A 20,645-nucleotide genomic window follows, 5' to 3' on the forward strand; every position below is an offset into this window, starting at 1 on the left:
AAGTTATTTATAGCAGTTTAAATACAGGCAATCACTTTTTGGCAAAATGCTGGAAATCAAGTTTTGGCACAACTCAACCCAAAAGTGCATTGTTCCACCGAGAAAATGATGAGTCGTAGCCCTTTAGAGTTTTTCAGCAAATACAAAATGAAGTTTTTCTTTGGTTTTCTGACTGAGGCCAAATTGTGAAGAAATTAGCGATGCTATTTAATGAAACAGCATCACATAAACACAAGCCTTATAGGACAGCCGGCCTTTTCTGAGAAAACAGCTTGAGATCCTGGGGAATCATAATGAACGACAAACAGTACAGAAGGTATCATGATTATAATAATTAATTAAACCTTAACAAACAGTAGATGTAAACAAATAGATATTTAAACAAAATAAAAAAACAGACAAAACAATATTGCTCACAAAAATAAAAGAAATATATATACCTGTGTCTTTAGTTTTAGTCAAATCTGTTGACACTTAAAATCAGAGGACACACTGATCTATTTATTGAATTTTATATTACAAAGCCACCTTCACAAAGTGCTGTGTTTGCATCACCCCTGAAAACTGACCATATTGTCAAATTATATATAAAAAAGAAACTTACAAACAAACGTCTTGATGCATGCTCAATCATCCTGGTAGGGAAATCGCTAAGACTGAAGACGTCACTTGGATGAGCGATGGAATGTTTTTCCCACTGAAAACGCTATGTCCAGATGAACAGAATCAACTTTTTGGGACTTACAAACAAACAAACAAACAAACAAACAAAAACTGAACTGAAATGAGAAAGCCCACCCTGGAAACATACTAGAACTAATGTACTGAACTGGAAAAAAAAGATAATTAAAGTAAATCAGGAAATTAAGTAATCATGAAACTGTATATCTGAATAATGCATGGTCTCTATGCAAGTTTAAATAGACAAATATTAAACAAGATACTAAAATGTCCTTTATGTGCTTGGCACTATCAAAAAGAATAATAATATGTCCTACTATTCTTATGCAGATGATACACAGTTGTGCTTTTTATTTTTCTTTAATCATCTAACTACTGTTCACAGTTTAATAAGCTGCACTGATAACATTAACTGATGGATGTATAGAAACTTTTCAGAACTGAACAGAGACAAGACAGAAATATTTGTGATTGCACCAAAAATGTCAGAAACAGAATTTCGTCTATGTTTATCTTCTTCTCTCTGAACACAGTGAGCAAGTCAGGAACCTTGGCATTATTTTGGAACTCAGTTTGGATAATTATACAAATAAGGTCGCCAGAACAGCTTTCTACCACTTAACAAGTGTATGAAAAGTTAGAAAATATATTTCTGAGACTGACTTTGAAAAATGGGTCTATGCATTCATATCAAGCAGGCTAGACTACTGTTTGCCAAATCATTAGTAGGGTTACTTCAGCTTGTTCAGAATACAGTGGCCAGAGTCCTTACAGGCACATTGAAATTTGAACATATTACTCCAGTACTGAAGTAACTTCACTGGTTTCCAGTTCAGGACGGAATTAACTTTAAAATACTTCCTACAAAAACAAACAAAATACAAAAATTCAGCAGCCAGATTTTTTGGTGTCAGTATACTAAACAGCGATTGGCTCTCTTTACTCATGATGAAGCAGCCTGCCGCTGATCCTACGTCATCAACACGCGCCTGCTGTTCTCCCCGCGCCATTCCTACAAGCGTGTGTTTCCACCTCTCATTACATTACCACTGGCAGCGCTTTAGCAGCCACTGTTACAAGCACAGATTCTGTTTTCTACTGCTTTTCTTTTAGGTGAGTCCAGCTTCATATGTCTTTGTAGAAATATTTAATTGGTTGCCAGGATAAATACTACTGACGGACGTTGGTTTGGATAGAATAAGTTCAAGCTTGCTAGCTAGTCAGCCTAAAGTTAGCTTTGGTGTTTTGGGGTATATGCACGATTATGAACTCTGCCCACCCCGGTTCTTTAGTGAGTGAGCGGTATTTTGATTATAGATGACGCGCACTGGGGCAAGACTACAGCAAGTTGGACTATATAATCCTACAGCAGTAGTAAAAGGCAAATGTGAATCACATTAGTTTAAAAATTCTGCCCCACTATTACCCCACGCCACTGAGCTTGTTTTGGTTCCTTCTGTGCTTCAGAAACAAACTAACCCACTGCGTAGACATGCTAGCGACTGCGTTTGTACAATCATAACAAATCCTTGCTTTGACTAAAGGCCTGTAGACACATATAGCTATATATAGTGTAAAATGTCCAGGCGTGTGTTACCGTAGCTTTAGTTGGAGGTAAATCAGTAAATGTACCGATAGCCCCTGCAGTTGCCACCCTAGCTTTCTTGTCAACCGAGCCAACATTTGACAGCAAGCTAGTGTTAGCGACAGAAGCTACGGCAAGTGCAAAACAATATTTAGCTGCCTACCGCTGGATTAGCCTCATGTGTTGGCAATTTACGCGTGGGTGATATAACCCCCAAATCATATCACGATATTCAGGTAGTAGCATTTCATGTATGTAAATTAAGGGGTATTTTCTATCATTTTCCAATTAGCTGTTGTCAAGAGTGATTACTGAAAGAAGGTGCCAGCAGCCTTAAATCCAGTGACACAGCATATGATTTAAAGTATAAAATAACACTTTAGCTTAACAGTAAATAAAGTATCTTAACCTTGTAACGCTTCAGAAACTGCACAGCATCGTCAGATAATAAAACTAGAAAATATTTTCTGCGTGGGATGATCTCTCCTGCGTTGAGCTTTTTAACAGAATGCGAAACGCCCAGCTTTTCCACCGTGCAATTTTACGTCCATCTTTTGCTCTTCATGTGAACTAGTGAGGGCTACAACAGTGGTAATTGGAGTGATTTGTTTGAGTCACACATCATTAGGTGCTGGTATAATCTTCCTTTGTAGCTTGGCTGTACTCAGTGGCCTGTTTCTGTCTTAAGTGGCAAAACAAGTTTGTTTCTTCTATCTTCAGCGGGAACAGCTTTCTTTCCCTCTTTTGTGCTTTGTTGGAGATTATTGAAGTAGCTACCTTTTGAGCTACTAAATAGCAATTTGAGGTTGACACATTGGTCTTGCTCCTGCAGTCAGACTTGCCCCAGGTTTGTCTCATTACACTCACCAAGGACCGTGAATAGTTATGCAGATTTGGGTTGTGGATGAACAAGTTTAAGGTTGTGACTCTTACAGTGGTAAAACAAAAAAAGCAGTATGTGATCAGAACAGAGCACATTCTCATACTGTATGTCACTGTAGGGAAAACAAAAAACTGTCTTAAGTGCTTTGTTTCTTTTTGGGCTGTGGTGGTTTTTTTTTCTGGTAAAAGTTAAAGCATGTGTCATGAAAAAGAATTTTGGTATATTACAGTGGTCTACTTACTACCACCATTTTAATGATGTCTTTAACTAAAATACCCACCAAGAGTAAGCTAGATAATCCTGAAACTATCTTGAGATTCAGTTTCCACTCCGGAAATTGCCACTGAAACCATATTTAAATCACTTTAAAATAGTTTAAAATGTTGCTCTGTAAACCTTCTTTGTATAAAACAGCCGTCCACGACAGTGAGATTATCAGTATATCAGTAGACAATGTCCTAGCAAACCAGGCAGCTCACACAGGTCAGTTTTCTAAATGGATGATATTTTATTACATTACAGAAAAGATAAGCACGACTTAAACTCATAATGCTACTGATTGAAGTCAATCTGCAGATTCTGTGTTATCAGAATTTGTTTCAGTAATGCTTTAATAATGTATTCCTCCTCACCAGAAATTTGTCCTATAACATCACTAACCATAGGAAAATAAGTTATTATATTAAAGCATATATTACCTAAATAAACATTTTTAATAGATGGTATTTAATAGGAACTGCCTGGCAAAATCACAATGCCGTCATTGTTCATCCAAAGGCTTATTTCATTTGCCACTACATGCTCACTTAAAGCCCTTCCATTAGTACCTACTCAGGTCAGCTCAGCAGTGCTCGACATGGTTTTTTAGTACCTAAGGTAAACTTGGTGTATACCTTAGGTACTATGTGTGGGCTACCTTGGTAACCCCAAGTCCAACGGATGTAACCTTTTTGTATTTTAGTATAATTTTATTGTTTTGTTGTTAAATTTGACTGCAGAGAGCGGAACATCTTTATTTACCTTTTGATCAAACCTCAGCAGTATTGGTCTTGCATGGGGGAGGAGTTTGGGGACAGAGCCTGTCCTCCTGTGCTTTTCTCAGAGGGTTGAGTGTAACGTTATTAGCTGCTACTGCTGGAGCCAAGACTAGGCTCTCTGCCAAATCCGCCCTTCTATACAACATTTCAAAAACTGGATTTTATCCAAGTTTCAAATTTTTTTTTCCCTCTGCTTTGCAAGCATTTCAGTGCTTGAATGCTCCACATAACACTCATTGTCATTTCGGTACCAGCTGAGTTTCTGTTGCTGCACCCTGTTTTTTTTTTTTTTTTTTTTTTTAAAGCTTTTAGACTGGATTTAAACTCTACTAAACTTTAAACAAGAGAAGATTAAACCAAAAACACATTTTTCTTTTTTTGTATCATATTTTTTTATTTTATTTTACTGACTAATCACTATTTAACTTTAGTTTCTGCAGTAAACATACAGTACTGTCTAAAACTCTTGAACCAACCTTCATTTCTGTTGCTTCCAATGAGTTGGACTTTCTTAGTGTTTTTTTTTTCCTTCATGGCCTTGAGTGATAGTTCCCCAGTATTGCTACAGGTCTGTCTGTCATGACCATTTTCAGAGGAGGGTATTTTTGTTGACCGACTTACTATGACCTATGAAGCATTCATGTCGAAAGAGGCACCCAATTAAAGGGATAAAGCAGTGTTATGTCTACATACAGTGGTGTGAAAATAATGTTTACCCTCTTCCTGATTCCCCTGTGTTTTGCATATTTGACACACTTGCATGTTTCAGATCATCAATTTTTTTTTTGTATTAGATGAAGATAACCCCAATGAATACAAAATCCAGTTTTTAAAAGATGATTTCACTGATTAAGGGAGGCAAGTTATCAAAATCTACCTGTTCCTGTAAAAAAGTAATTGCCCCTCCTGTTAGATCATGAATTAACTTTGACCACATTTTTTTGGAAAGCTGAGTTCAGTTTTACTAAACACACTCGGGCATTATTACTGGCAGACCTGCTGAATCAAGAAATCACTGAAATAGAATCTGTCTGACAAAGTGAAACAGGCTAAAAGAGCTCTAAAAGCAACACATCATGCCACGATCTGAAGAAACGCCTGTGAAACGAAGTCACTGAAATCTGTGAGGCGGAAAGGGTTACATATAGCCATTTGTAAGGCTTTGGGACTCAATTGAACCAAAGTGAGAGCCATTATACACAAATGGAGAAAACCTGGAACAGTGGTGAAGCTTCCCAGGAGTGACCGGCCTACCACAATTACTCCAAGAGCACATCGACGTCTCATCTAGGAGCTCACAAAGTACCCAGAACAACATTAAAGAACCGCAGGCTTCACATGTCTCAGTCAAGGTCAGAGTTCATGATTCAAAGAAAGTGACTGGTAGAGCAGGGCGATATAACCAAAAATATTTCTCACGATATAGATTTGAAAATTTGCGATAACGATATAACTGACGATATAATTGACACTAGAGAAAATACTTTACAACTCCACAATTTTATTAGTGCAAAAAAAACCCCATCAATGTATTTTCACTTAAACAAGCAGCTGTTTTTTTTACATTAAAGTTGTATAAAAACGTAACAGTGCAAATTCCTTGCTGACAGTTTAACCAAAAGGCATTTCCAGTGGAAATTGGCCGACATATCCTCAGCATAACCATGTATAATATCCACAAAACTTAAAAAGAGGCTATACACACACAATACGGTAATATTTTGTTGAAGCACAGTACGTATCACTCCGCGAGGCTCCTGCCTACGATAGCCGTAATGCCCCGACAATCCATCAAGCGGTGTGGGTTCGTAGCTTAGCAAAGTCGTACTAAAACATTTGACAGATTTTCGAGCGCCGTGTACCACATAAAATCGTTTCGAGGTCAGTAAACGCAACCAGAATTCATACATAAGGCACATGGGATTATAAGGGGCACGATTTTCAGAAAAATCAAAGGTTTGATTTTAAGTGTGCCGTATTTACCAAACAACACGGTAATAACGACGGTCCGCTGCCATGCTCTACCAAAAATAGTGCTTTGTTGTGTATCTGACGGACGAAAGCTAAACCAGTTCCACACCACTGTCGTTGCACCATTTTTACAAACCAATTCTGGTTCATCCGTTTCATTCAACGATCCGCTTTCGTCCTTGTCTTTCTCCGTCACCGCCGTGCCTTTTTCGCCATGTGCGTATGAAAACAAAGGCACTGCGCATGCGCGTTTTACCCATATTCTATCGCGATATTTCATTTCCTTGTCGTTGCCCAACATTATACTGGTATTACCGTGAACGGTATGATATGGCCCAGCCCTAGTGACTGGGCAAAAATGGCTTGCATGGCAGAATTCTAAGACAAAATCCACTGCTGAGCAAAAGGAACATAAAGACTCATCTCAGTTTTGCCAGAAACATCTTGATGATCCCAAAGACTTTTGGGAAAATTCTCTGTGGACTGATGAGACAAATGTTGAACTTTTTGGAAGGTGTCTGTCCCATTACATCTGGCATAAAAGAAACAGATTTTCAGAAAAGGAAAATCGCACCAAAAGTAAAATATGGTGCTGGTAGTGTAGTGGTCTGGGGCTGTTTTATTGCCTCAGGACCTGGAAGACTTGCTGAATTCTGCTGTCTACCAAAACATCCTTAAGTAGAATATCCGGCCATCTGTTTCTGACCTCAACTTGAATATTGAATAAAAAGGCAGTTCATGCTTGAAAATCTTACAATGGGGTTGAGATGAGCCAAAATTCCTCTCTGTAAAAGACTCATTGCACTTGTTGCTGGTAAGAGTGGCCCAGCCATTATTAGGTTTAGGGGGCAATCAGTTTTTCACACAGGGCCATATAAGTTTGGATTTTTTTCTCTCCCCGTAATAATAAACACCTTCATTTAGAAACTGCTTTTTGTGTCTAATATTTAAATTTGTTTGATGATCTAAACATTTAAGTGAAACAAACATACAAAAATTAGCAAATAGTATTAATAGAAGGGTGACTGTCAAGACGCCATACTTAAGGAAAGAAAATAGAAATAAAAATATGACGTAAGTTACAGATGTCAAAACAAGGGATTTTTATTGGACTGAATTATTGGATTCTTTGGAGTGAAATCCTTTTTTGCCATTTCTGATTCAGTTTGCATGGAGATGGTCAGGAAAGCGTTGTCAACAGTCACAAGAGTGGAATGTGAGTTGGAAATGAAAGTGTAGAAGTACCCCTCCCTGTAAATAAAAGGAGAAAATCTTATTTGTCAAGTGCTTTGTGAAAAATAAGTGAATATTATAATCAGTTGGCTCTGCAGAATGAGCCTTTCATCCTGCAGATGAACTTCGAATTCCACCGTCTTAGACTGCAGCTGGTGACAGTCCTTATTCTGGTCTGCAGGCTCAGTAAACTCACTGTAGCGGCACTTGAATCAGTAGTCACTTTCTGCAGTTTCCAGTTGGAGTGACCCTCCAGTTCGCAGCAGTTCTGCTTCCACTCTCAGAGAAAGCAGAAACCACATTGCCACAATAACAACCTGGACACTGATCGCAGATAGCATCATTTACACAGGCAAATAAGGGGGGGAATAAGCTCGAATTACTTAAAGTATACTTGGTAACTCTTATTATGTCTGGGTGGCCCACCAAGGTAAAGTTTATCTGTGAGGAAACGCTTATCAATTTGTAGGTGAATGTTTATCTTAAATCAAGATAACTGTGCTCACAAAGTCGACCTTCATTAATGTCTTTAAGAATTGACTGGTACTAGTCTTACTATAATCAAAATTAATAATGGTAATGTATAATGCATGGACTGTGCACTACAATAATTATACTTTGTAATGTGAAAATTGCACCGGCCGCAATGCTCCTGATGCATTCTTAATGCACATGTAGTTACAGACGCACACAGTGTTTTGTGGTGCAGGATATTTACTTTTGGACTGTAGATGGCAGTCTTGTTGTTCCCTATGCTGTTTTTCTAACCTAGTCATGAAAAGTCAGCCACCATACTACTAATGATTTCACGGATGGCACTTAAAATGAATTCTGTGCCAATTTAATATGACTGGTTTGTTAAAAGGATTATTTAAAAATGTTTTTAATGTAATGTATTTGGAATAACACTAATAAATGTATTTTTTTATTCATATTGTAAATGGCTCATTTTGTTTTGTACTGAGGAGAGTGTTTTAAAAAAAGGGAAACAAAATCTGTTAATCCCTTCATGAAAGGTTGAGCTCATAATGAAGGATTCATGTTATCAGTGTAGGCCTGGTTAGGCAACAGTTCATTATTCAGACTGTGAAAGTGACTCGGGTACTTCCTTTGAGACTGAAAAACACCTTTGGACGTGTGAAGCTGGGGTGCTTGAATTCTATCTGGGACAGAACAGCTCTTTGTACAGCCGAGATGACTGTCAGTGTTTCTATTAGGTGCGCTTCTCTTTATTCGGATGGGTTTGTTTCTTTCCCAGTCAGTTTGACAGTGATTTCAGCACTGCTTGATCTATAATAAAAATAAGATGGAAAAAGATGCAGCCACAGACAAAGCAACAGAAATTCCTTGTACTGACATTTTTTTTTGTAGATGTAATTTGACTGCATCAGCTTTAGCTACACTGAAACAATTTTGAAAGGTTTTACTCCCAGCTCAACCAGAACTTTTCACGGACAGAAAAAATAAATTCTGCTTTCTGTCTGTCTTTCCTTCTCTCCCTCCCCTTTTGTTTTCCTTCAGATATATCCAGCTATGGATATGGACAGTGCCAGTTCAGTGGTGCTGCAGGCCTTAACCCAAGCTACCAGTCAGGACACAGCTGTGCTCAAGCCTGCGGAGGAGCAGCTCCGGCAGTGGGAGACCCAGCCAGGCTTCTACTCAGTCCTTCTGGTGAGGCCATGATATCAAAGAAGAGAAATAAAGTCTACATCAAAACCACTAAAACTAATAAAGATCTTAATAGGGTATTTTGCTGAAAGTTAGATGCCACCGGGTTTAATTTATCTGCTGAAACGTATCATTTTAGGGCTTCTTTGTTTTCAGATGGATGGAAATATTTCTCTCGGCATTAGAACAGGACACTGAGGAGTAAGATATTTTCTGTTTTAACAGTCTGTCCAGTCACCTTCACACGAAAGTAACTAACAAGTTTTTTTTCTTTTTTAACCACATCAACTGTCAATATGCAAAAGCATGTGTGGTGACAAAGCTGGTAAACAATGCCCTGACCGGCACCTACCACTTGGTGTCTTTTCACCACAAAGCCCTTGTGGATCCACAGTGGATCCTCACACATTTTTGTTTGCTGTCTAAACCATACAATACAATACAATGAGATGGATTTCACTTTCATCTCTCTCTGCATTTTGTAAATAAATTGGCTCAGGTTGTGTTCTGCAAGGGTAAGCTCGAATGATTATTACATTCATGGAACAGTTTATTATTTTCCTTTATATTTGCCAATAATACACTGTAGATTTGTGAGACAACACTGCATGCGATTTCCTTTTCACGTTGGAAGTCTCTCCGAAAATTCCTTTTGAAACTACTTCTCCACGATGTGAAATATAGTGAAACTAACGATAGCCTTTGTTGTCTGTCTCCTCTCGTAGTCCTGTTGCGTCTTAGACACGGGATATGTTACATTCCGGGTTTTACAGTGACATGATCTTATTATTCAAACATTGATGATATTTGTTGATGTTACAACAGTTACTGAATGAGCCATGCTTCTTGCACAATGAGTACTATGGGTGAGGTCTAACAGTACATCACGTAATATTAGATGCATTAGGTTAGACTTCCTCTTTTAACCGTATTAGAATAAAACATTTTCACAGCTACTTAGGGTGTCATCTTGCAAATTATCTATCTAGTTATGCTAATGCATCCATGCACACTTTAGTAACCTTTAGTAAGTCACAGCAATTAGTAATGTGTAAGTTTGTAAAGACAGCTTTGTGAGGTGAGGTACACAAAGTAATTTGTTGTTAGCTTCTGATTATTCCGGTCTTTATTTTGGGGTGGGTTTTTTTTAATTTTTTTTTAATTTTTTTAAAGGCAGTAAATGTAGTTACCACTGTTGTGCTATGTGACTAAAGATGCTGAGCTCTCTCTCTTTGGAGAAGCATAAGGATGGATCCCTCCGGATGATGATGCTGCAGGTATTGAATCAGTGCTGCAGTATTAAATTGATGATGACCCTGATGAAGGCTACAAGCGGAAACGTGCTGCTTAAGCAATAAAGGTCTTCTGTATACTCAGTATTGGGAAGGTTACTTTTAAAATGTATTCCATTACAGATTACAGAATACATGCCCCAAAATGTATTTTGTAACATATTCCGTTACATTACTCAATGAGCGTAATGTATTCTGAATACTTTGGATTACTTAATGTATTATCATGCTTTTTACAACTACATGAAAGTACTATTGTGTGATTTTTATTACTATTACTGAAGGCTACTCGCCATTAGGGCTGCCACAAACGATTATTTTGATAGTCGACTAGTCACCGATTATTTTTGCGATTAGTTGACTAATCAGATCATGCATCCATTGGACGTACAGCTTATTGCACCAGCATGCATCTGCTCTTATATAACTATCATTAGCTCTGGGAAGACACAAAGGACGACTGTTTGCCTTTCCTGGACTGCGCTGTGCACATTGAAGAGAACGGCAAACTCAACATCGAAGTTTACCGGAAGCCCACACACACGGACCAGTACCTCCTCTTTGACTCCCATCACCCTTTGGAACACAAACTTGGAGTAATTAGGACCCTACACCACCGGGCAGAACATGTTCCCTCTAAGCCTGAAGGAAAAAAAGAAGGAACACACACATGTAAAGGAAGCACTCGTGCGGCTATCCTAAATGGGCGTTCTTAAAGTCAGCAAAGAGGCACAGAAAAGAAGACCAGACACCAGCGAGGGAGGATAAGAAGGACAGACGCAAAGGACAGACGCAACAACATTGTCATCCCCTATGTAGTCGGTGTATCAGAAAAACTCAGTTTTCTCCAAGCATGACATCCCGGTGCATTTCAGACCCAGCAACACGCTCAGACAAAAACTGGTTCACCCGAAAGACAAAACGCCAAAACACAAACTTAACAATGTGGTGTATGCTGTACAGTGCAGCGAGGAATGCTCAGACCTCTACATTGGAGAGACCAAACAGCCACTTCACAAGCGCATGGCACAACACAGAAGAGCCACCTCCACAGGACAAGACTCAGCAGTCCATCTGCATCTTAAGGATAAAGGACACTCTTTCGAGGATGCCAATGTTCACATTTTGGACAGAGAGGACAGATGGTTTGAAAGAGGAGTCCACTGTGAGCGACCATCTTTGAACAGAGGCGGGGGTTTACGACACCAACTCTCTGCCATCTATAATCCAGTTTTGAGATCCCTTCCCAGACGCCTTAACGCCCACTCACATCCTGGGCCATCTGACCTCAGGAATTCGCATGATAAGGTGGGGCCAGGTTTTACAATGAACACACCCGAAACTCTGGCTGATTGGGACCCACACCCAGTTTCACACCTTGGCTCAGACGATTAGAGGATCATCAGGGGGTCCTTTTGTCCCTCTGTGGGGGGTCACTCCTACTAGGTTATATCTGGGACTCTCCACCATTTGACCTTAGAACTGAAGAAGCTTCTCGGATGAGAGGTGAAACGTCTTCAACTTAAAGAAGTCCAGACGCTTTTCTTTGCAAGCTCCTTTGACTAATAAGAGTAATATTAAAACTAACCAGCTGCCGCCATTGTTGGAAACTGAGCTGGGCTGCGCTATGAATTCTGGGACAGAGCTACTTCTTCTTCTTCGGGGTTTAATGGCAGCTGGCATCCTTGTACATGCAGTGCTGCCATCTTCTGATTCAGTCCATTATTACACTCTTAAATCCTACTACTTATTCGTGCGTCTTTTGGGATCTTACAAAGCATCAAACGACGCGTCGACTATTAAATTAGTCATCGACGATTTTAACAGTCGACGTAATAGTGACTAGTCGACTAATCGTAGCAGCCCTACTCGCCATACCAATACCAACTAGATTTTAAAATCGTAATATATAATGAGTAACAGTAGGTTGACATTAGGTAAGGCTGCACTTTTTGCAGCGATCTCGTACGGAAAACTATTCCGCGCGTATATAAAACAGGTCCGTGGCTCCGAACCGCAGTAAAGGAACCTCTGACTAATACGTCGGGTTCCGTGTCGGGCTCATAGCCAAAAACTAGCCTTACTTTGTTGTTTGGGTCAAGTTTGCTAGTGAGAGACAGAGAGAGGCGTTGAAAGGCTGCTCCACCAGAACTTATTGTTTTGGAGGAAAACACGAACACAGAGTACAGTCGAGTCTTAAGAACTTACTTAGAACTGGGCTATACTGCCCATGAGGCTACATTCTTTAGGGCTATGCCTGTAACACTCTGCCTATTGCTTTCATATTAAATCACTTTTTGTACAATAATTTTTAATTATGCGGGCCGCAAGTGGGGGTAACATGGGCCGCGAGATTGAGACACAGGCATTAGAGCCTCTTAATATGTGTTTTGTTTGGGTTTCCGCCGGCGTAGAATTACCAAAAATAGAGAGGGGACAGCCTAACATAGGAAACAGGAAAAGACCGCCATGTAATCCTTTTAATTCAACAAAGTAACTGTATTCTGAATACCACCTTTTTAAACGGTAACTGTAATGGAATACTGTTACTCATATTTTGTATTTTAAATACGTAATGGCGGTACATGTATTCCGTTACTCCCCAACACTGTGTATACTACAGGTGTTGCTGGATCTTCCATCTCTTTAGTAACCAGTTAGCTCAGGAAAATAACTTTTAGATTTACCGGTACAGCACTTAAACTGATGCAACTAATGTAGATACCTAATCAGCAAATTATATTACAGCAAGTCAGCGCAATTAGGCATGTAGACATGACCAAGATGACCTGCTGAAGTTCAAACTCAATGTCAAAACGGGAAAAAATGTGATTTCAAGTGACTTAGCTTGGCATGGTTGTTGGTGCTAGACAGCCTAATATTTCAGAAACTTTGTAATATCCACTGAACAGCCGCTCTCTGGACAAAAATGCGTTGTTGCTGCCAGAGGTCAGGGGAGATGGCTTCACTGCTTCAAGCTAATAGGAAGACCACAATAGCTCCACTTGTTACAATCAAGGTATGCAGAAGAGTATCTGAACACCCAATATGAAGGTGACACACTTGCCAGCTAAGAATAGGAACCTACAGTTCACACGACATCACCAAAATTGACAATAAAAGGTTGCCCCATACTTTGGGCCCCTTAGTACCAATTGAGCATTGTTTAAACACCCGAGCCTACCTGAGTAATGTGGTTGCCCATCTCCATCTCTTTTTGACCACACTTTTTTGTGTAAAGGCTGTTTTCGTTCTCATTTTCTGATTGCTGCTTCCAGTAGGAGTAATGCACTCAAATTCACAAAGATCCAAAGATTTCTTTTGATATAGCACTGTACTTCAGAGGCCTTCAAAGTCTTGAGATCGTAATCCAACATAGCACCTGTTGGGTGTGGTGAAATGGGAGAGTCACATTGATGTACAGCCAACAAATCTGGTGCAACTGTGTGATACTATTGTGTCTGAGGAATGGGGTCATGTTGTTGAAGCTGTGCCACAAAGAATTTAGGCAGTTCTGAAGTTTTTTGGTTTTTCCCAAATGCTTTTTCAACAAAACAAGGGAAGCATTTCTAGAAATACTAGTTTTCTTTAGAAAGCATAGAATATTTGTATTTACACACATTAACAGAATTATTTAAGAAAAATTAAATATTACCAGTGGCAATATTATCAGCTCTCTGGAAAACTAAACTTTTTATTGAGCACAAAGCACTGCTGTGAACTGATGTTTTAATGCTTGAAGCTTGTAAAATCAAGTTAAAACTGAAGGTTATCTTAAAAAACAGTATAAAAACTTGAGGAAAAAATATGATACTAAAAACAAAAGAAATCAGATTAAATCAGACTTGAGAAATAGAGTTGTTGGTGCTTACATATAAGAAGATGGATATACAAAGTTATCAGAGCGTATAGTGTATAAGTATTGAAAAATTGAAGAGAGAGCCACACAGTATAGAACAAACCTGGCAGAGGAAGGAAGCAAAAGATTTGAAGGACTCTAGAAAGAAAACTAGTGAAAGCTGTGTCTAAAGACCCCAGAACAAGTGCCAAGACATTAGTGGATGACTAGCAAAGTGTCAAAGAAGACGATCCTGCACAAAATCAGAATCAGAATCAGAATACTTTATTGATCCCTGGGGGAAATTATTTTTTGTTACAGTGCTCCATTTTAAACCAACATTAAGACAAGACAGACAATACGCTAACTAAGAATAGTACAATATATACATATATATACATACATACATACATAAGTCACTTATAAATAAATAGTTGGAAAAGAAACATGTGTAGCTGAAATGGACAAAGAAAGGTTTGCAACCTTGCAGGAAACGTGTGAGACTTGTTTAAAGCTACAACAAGTCACAGCGGGCTGTTACCCAGAAAAAAAAGGATACACAATACACAATTGTCTATTAGTAACAGGGAGGCTAATAGTAATAGTTGACCCTGGTAGTTTTTGTAAAATAATAACAAGCTGGTTTTTTGCATATCTCATATGTATAGGACCAACTACGAGATTTCCCTGAGGTTAGTTAGGACATAGAGAGATGGCGAGGCACAAAGTGAAAGTTCCTCCTACATGGAGGTTTTTTTTTATTTTTTATTTTAGTTTGTTTGTTTTAAATTCCCACCTAACATTATTGCTGTTCAGGGCATTCTCCAACAAGCCTGACTGAGTGAGCTGAGCAACTAACGATGTGTGAGACAGTTCTGTGAGCCTGTCTCTTCCTGGATGCAGTTCAGACTTGTGCCATTTTAAAAGTGATAAGTGAATGCTAGCAGAGCCAGCCAAATAAGATTGTAACTTTTATGGAAAGGAAATAAATGTTGCTCATGAAACTGATGCATTCAGATGGCCTCAGATTAATGGAGGAGAATGCACATCAGAATGTGACATTTGTTTCTCTCCTTTAATGGCCCATCATATTTGCAAGTGTAGGATGGCCAAGATGTTAACTTTGACCTTACATTGCAAAAATGTAAAACACATTTTTTTTCCCCCGTGTGAACTTTTAGACATAGGTACAAACTGTAGCATAATTGGTGGGGACATACAATCACAAGGTGATTTATTATTACATTTGTAATACTGAAAATCACCACAAACTTTTTCTTTAACTCACTTTAAAAGCGTGTGTGCTTTGATGTTTTGTGGAATTGGGGGGTGGGGTCATATTGCTAGACCCCATCTCAAAAATCCCATCTTGGGTCATCCTTAGCTTTGAGTTCAGTGTTATCTCTGGAGTCACAGATGATTTAAATTTTCACGAGATGTTCCTGATACCACGGTCCCTGGCAATTACGCCATGGTGTGCTGTGTGCGCGCTGTCTCATCTCATTTAGTATGATAGCGGTCTCTTAATCTCTCACCTCAGAGATGGTACAGAAGGTGTCAGTAAATAAAGAGCAAGGGAACCAAAGCAGCTGAATTACTGTTTCAGAGAGGAATCTGATGAGGATTTTGTTTCTTTCTTAACTTGCATAGTTAAATAAAAAAAACAGATGGATATTTTAGGTTTGCATTAAAGCAAAAGTAAAAGTTATGCTTTTTGAAAAATCACGTTGTCATTTTATCTCCCAAACTTGAAAGGACTAAGTTTCCAATCTTTGATGTTACTGTTCTCTCTTTATGGAGCCTCTGCCTTTGCCGTGTAAGGAAGAATGACTTTACACAGCAGTATTTTCTGTGGTTACGTTTTAAATCTCAGTGATTTTTGGCATTTATGATAAGTAAAGCTGCATTAGTTTGGTCACTTGAGACATATTGTAACATAAAGTCAGTGTGACCTGGATTTTAACGGTGCTGTATCTTAAAGGGCTTGTAGCCATCAGAGTACTGTGTAGTCCTACTCATTTGAGCTAACAAGGCACTGTGAGCTGAGCTGATTATGTTTCTTTCCCACAGAATATCTTCAATAACCACATGCTGGATGTGAATGTCAGGTGGCTTGCGGTTCTGTACTTCAAAAATGGCATCGACAGATACTGGAGGAGAGTTGCACCTCAGTAAGTGCTTGCTTGTGTCACGTTCTCTGCTGCTAATCAGCCTCTCTATTCTGCCTTTCCATTTTAGACCTTTTCTTTTCTCTCCTGCAGCTCATCGTTTCCTTTCTTGTCTCTTCCACTCCTGAAGCATGTCTATTCATCGGTCTTAATCTCTTTGCCTGATTTTGAGGCTTTATTTTCAAATCTTTTTGTTTCATATTTGCAGTTGCAATTTTCTGTTTTGTCACAGCCTCCATGTCCTCCATTTTCCCATTGTCTTTCCTTCACTAGTTTTAGCTTACATCTGCATTTCTCTCTCCATCACTTCTCACAGCTGCCATTTTCCCCCTTTTTTACCTTCTGTCCTGATTATTCATATCATTGTGATTTGATTTTATGCTCGGTTTATTCTTTTGTGTCTCTTTTGTCTGGTGTAAGATCGGATTTTAGTAGTCAAAACCTACAAATTTTCTTCGGGTACCTGACTAGCTGGCTTTTGTAAGGTTTGAATGGATGTTTGCTGTTAAACTCGCAGGAGAGGAGCTGGTTGGAGGTAATCGGTTCTGCCTAAGCACTTGTGGCCACTCTTTGACTGCTTCGCATTGTTGCAGTTCATTTCTGTTGTTGTTGTAAGTTTGGTAAGTTTTCTGCTCTTACCAAAGTTGAGTCACTCTTGTCAGTAGTTCTGTAAACTAAATTTTACTTGGAGTGCTGTGGTCCGTGGATTATTGATGCGATTACTTTTGGACAATGCCATTTACCCAGAGGTTGGATAGTGTGTGACTCAGCACAGTTCATGTGGTGTCAGTGTATGAAGTGTAGGCAACATGACATAACATTTTTGTTACAGCAGCTTACAGTAATAGACTTTAACTGAATTAATTTAAAAATTGTTTAAAAAAAAAATTAATCTGTGAGTGTGTTGCCAGATTTAGTTAACTTGAGGTTTTGAAATACTTTGTCCAGGTACATTTACAATAGTTATTGTTTCTAAGTCATTAGCAAAGCCACATTTTTGCGTCAGTCCTTTAAATAAGCAATTATTGAACAGCAAGCCTTGGATTTTTGTCTCACTTTCTGAAGGGACTTTTAGTTACAGTACTGGGTAGAGTAGTAGATGATGATAAATAGTTTTAACAAGTCATTGTTAAAAAAGCTAATGCCCATTTCCATCCAAAATGGTGTTACTAGATACCATTACAGGCCGCACCAACTCGGCTCTGTGTCCTGGCTCATTTTAGCACGACTGTGCCACTTGGAGCTAATAGTGCCGTCATCAGTGTTAATGTAACACATGTGCTGCTGCTGTGACAAGCCCAGAAATTCTCCTATGAAAAAGGTCAACTTCCTTTTTAATGGACTTAATGAAAAAGCCTAAATTAAGATGGTACAAATGTAAAAGGTAAAGCAGCTTTACAATCAAATAATAATCAAATATTAAAACTACAGAGATGAATACAGTTAAAAATATGACATTAATGGATAATACAGTAATTTACCTGTTTACAGTTTCCCGCTCTGATCAACAGATGTTCCAGTGACTTCAAATTACAACATAAAAACTTAAAGCTGAAGAATTCTTACTTAACCTAATGTTAAACTGATAAATCTATTTGTTACATTTATGCCATCCCTGGTGTACTGTCAGCTTTGGGAAAACCGCTGACCTCGATGCAACCAGAACCAACATTGTACAAACGAAAAGGACATTTATGCAGAACCGGGTGATTTACATTTTTAGTTGGAATTCGGTTGATTTAGCTGAATTGTTATGATGAGTTAATTTTATGGAGTTGTACTATAGTGTGCCCTAGTTTGGCAAATGAATGAATAAATATTGTTAAAGTAGGATTTAAGTAATTTGCTTGTAAAACAATAGAAAGCTGGCCTATATTCTCCACTGTTGCTGAGGGAGTGACTCACTTGAGCAACCTGCAGTTCTTAGAGAGGTTTTTACACCAAATCTGCTTCTTGTTCTGCATTTATTCAAATGCATTTTTGAAAATACATCTCCCTGCAACATATTATGTGGCTGGAAACACCCACATAATAGCCAGAACAACCTAATAAAATTTGGAGTTGAGTGTTTCTCTTTCAGGAAATTTTCAGTCTGTGCATTGTGTTAAATCTTTTTGTGTCTCTCACTTGGTTGATATTTTCCACCCTCAAATCATCAGATTTTCTAGCTCCTTGCAGACTTACAAGGACAAAATGGGGCTCAGGAGCATACTTGCTTACGTTAATATATCTTTTAATCTTTCATCCTGTATTTCTTTAAAGCTTGCCTCACCCCCGTATTCCCAAAATATGTGTGTGCAGCAAATCTTGTATTACTAATTTGCAATCTCCCTGCAAGTAATTTGACTTCCACCCATCTCGCTTCTCTTTCTGCCACGGGTTACAGCATGAGTCACTCCTCACGGTTCTTCAAATCAGATGCTTTCAATGTGCCTAACTTCAGCAGCAGCTGAATTAGAACAGGGTAACTCATCATAAAACAACATATTTTCTTGCATATTCACACAAATTGTGACTATTTTGCGACCTCCAAAGTATATCTGGTTTGGAGGACAGCAGGTTTATTCAAAGTTTACTAATTAATTAATGCATTTCACAGGATCTTCACTTAATAATGTAGCACATTTAATTGATTTTAATAAATCCCTTACCAAGTTGGCTATTTTGTCATATTCATTATTGCCATAATATTAAAGTCTGTGATTTGCACGTCTAGAATCCAAATTGAGATAATAGGGGTCTCTTAGGATATGTGCTGCATTCAACAATGCCAGGGCGGCTGGCACTCGCTCCTCGTAATGCGACATGGTGGCTCAGTAGTTGGCATTCTTGCCTTCAGCTAGAAAATTCTGGGTTTAACACTTGGTCCTGTTTTATTGTGGATAATTTGAATGAATATTCCTGCACACTACAGTCTGATTACTGTGTCTAAGATCAAAATGAATTAAATAAATCTGCAACATGAGGTACATGAATAAAGACATTGTGCAAAAAAGTAACAGTTTATCTATATTAGGTCTACAATTAATGTGCAGTAGTATGCAAAAGTCTTGAGCCACTCCTCATTTCTTCATCTGCAGTGATTTATTGAAAGGTTCAAATATACATGGAAGTACAGTATGGAAGGTCAGTATTTGAGATGACCACCTTCTTCATCACAGTCTCTCCTCTTATGCAAGCTTTCTTATGACATCTTCAAGTAGTTTTAACGAATAGTTTTCAAGCTTCTTAAAGGACATTCAAAGCTCTTCTTTGGATCTTGGTTGCCTTTAGTTTCATTTACTATCAAGATGATCCCACACTGCTTAAATAATGTTGAGGTCCGGGCTCTGGTGATGCCAGTCAGTGACTTATTATTATTATTATTATTATTTTTTTTTTTTTCCTTTCTGCCTGTCCCGTTTGGCTCTTTTGCCATCAGAATTGTTGTCTAAAGGCAAAGAAAGATGCCCAACGGATTTACTTTACCAAATTGACCATCCCAGCCTTGCCGTAATGGTCCATTTGATTCACCTTTTATTGTTTATTTTATTTTCACTTACTGAATACGGGACAGACTTGACTGGGGGAAAGAAGGGGAGAAAGAAAGAGGGAAAGAGAAACAGCTGAGAAGAGGGACGGGGGAGAAGGGCAAAAGACAAAAACCAACAGAATGGGCAGAGAAAAAAAAAATGCATATCGATCACCTGCTGAGAGAGAAAGAAAAAAGAAAACAAGCAGAAGAGAACAAGAGTAATAGAATAAACAACATCACAATGATATATGGGAATATGACAGTAAATACTAAATATTAAACATTATTGTGCAGCACATAAGATCAACAGAACACAGTGTGCTTTGAGGTAGGAGCCAAAAAGGGTGTAGTTTGTGGGTGTGATCACCCGTGTGTACACCTGTGAGCATGGACGCGCTTGTTTTTTTTTAAAAGGTTCCTTCATGTAATGATCTGCTAGAGGGTGTGGGGGGGGGGGGGCCACAGCCCCGTCCTCCAGGGCATGAAGCAGGTATGGAGGAGATCAAAACTCCAGACATCCAGAGGCCCCCAGAACACAAGAGACCAAGGAAGACCAACAGAGGGGCAGCCGCGCCACTGTCCCAGTAAGAGCTGAGGAGAGTCCCAGATGAGGGCTCACTCAGCAGCCGCGGAGCACAAGCCAGGGGGAGTTGCAGTGACGCGCCCGTGAGCTCCGCCGGCAGCCAGCCGTGCCTGAGTGACCGAGCCCCAGGCCGAGAGGCCGGGGGCACCCCACCTCCGAAGTGGCCCGAGCGAGCCCCAGGCTCCAGGCCCC

The 20,645-nt window shown here is 39.1% G+C and overlaps 1 protein-coding gene across 1 annotated transcript in view; it reads left to right on the forward strand.

The window, feature by feature from the left end:
- The first annotated feature begins 1,659 nt into the window (after positions 1-1,659).
- The window catches only part of ipo11 (importin 11), a 125,447-nt gene continuing 106,461 nt past the window's right edge, over positions 1,660-20,645 (forward strand). Inside the window, exons 1-3 of the mRNA XM_004547195.3 lie at positions 1,660-1,794; positions 8,912-9,061; positions 16,259-16,359. Of these exons, the coding sequence (XP_004547252.1) occupies positions 8,924-9,061; positions 16,259-16,359 (239 nt within the window). The 5' untranslated portion in view covers positions 1,660-1,794; positions 8,912-8,923. The remainder of the gene's footprint in view (positions 1,795-8,911; positions 9,062-16,258; positions 16,360-20,645) is intronic.

Source organism: Maylandia zebra, linkage group LG12, assembly GCF_041146795.1.
Source record: "Maylandia zebra isolate NMK-2024a linkage group LG12, Mzebra_GT3a, whole genome shotgun sequence".
Classification (NCBI taxonomy): Eukaryota; Metazoa; Chordata; class Actinopteri; order Cichliformes; family Cichlidae; genus Maylandia; species Maylandia zebra.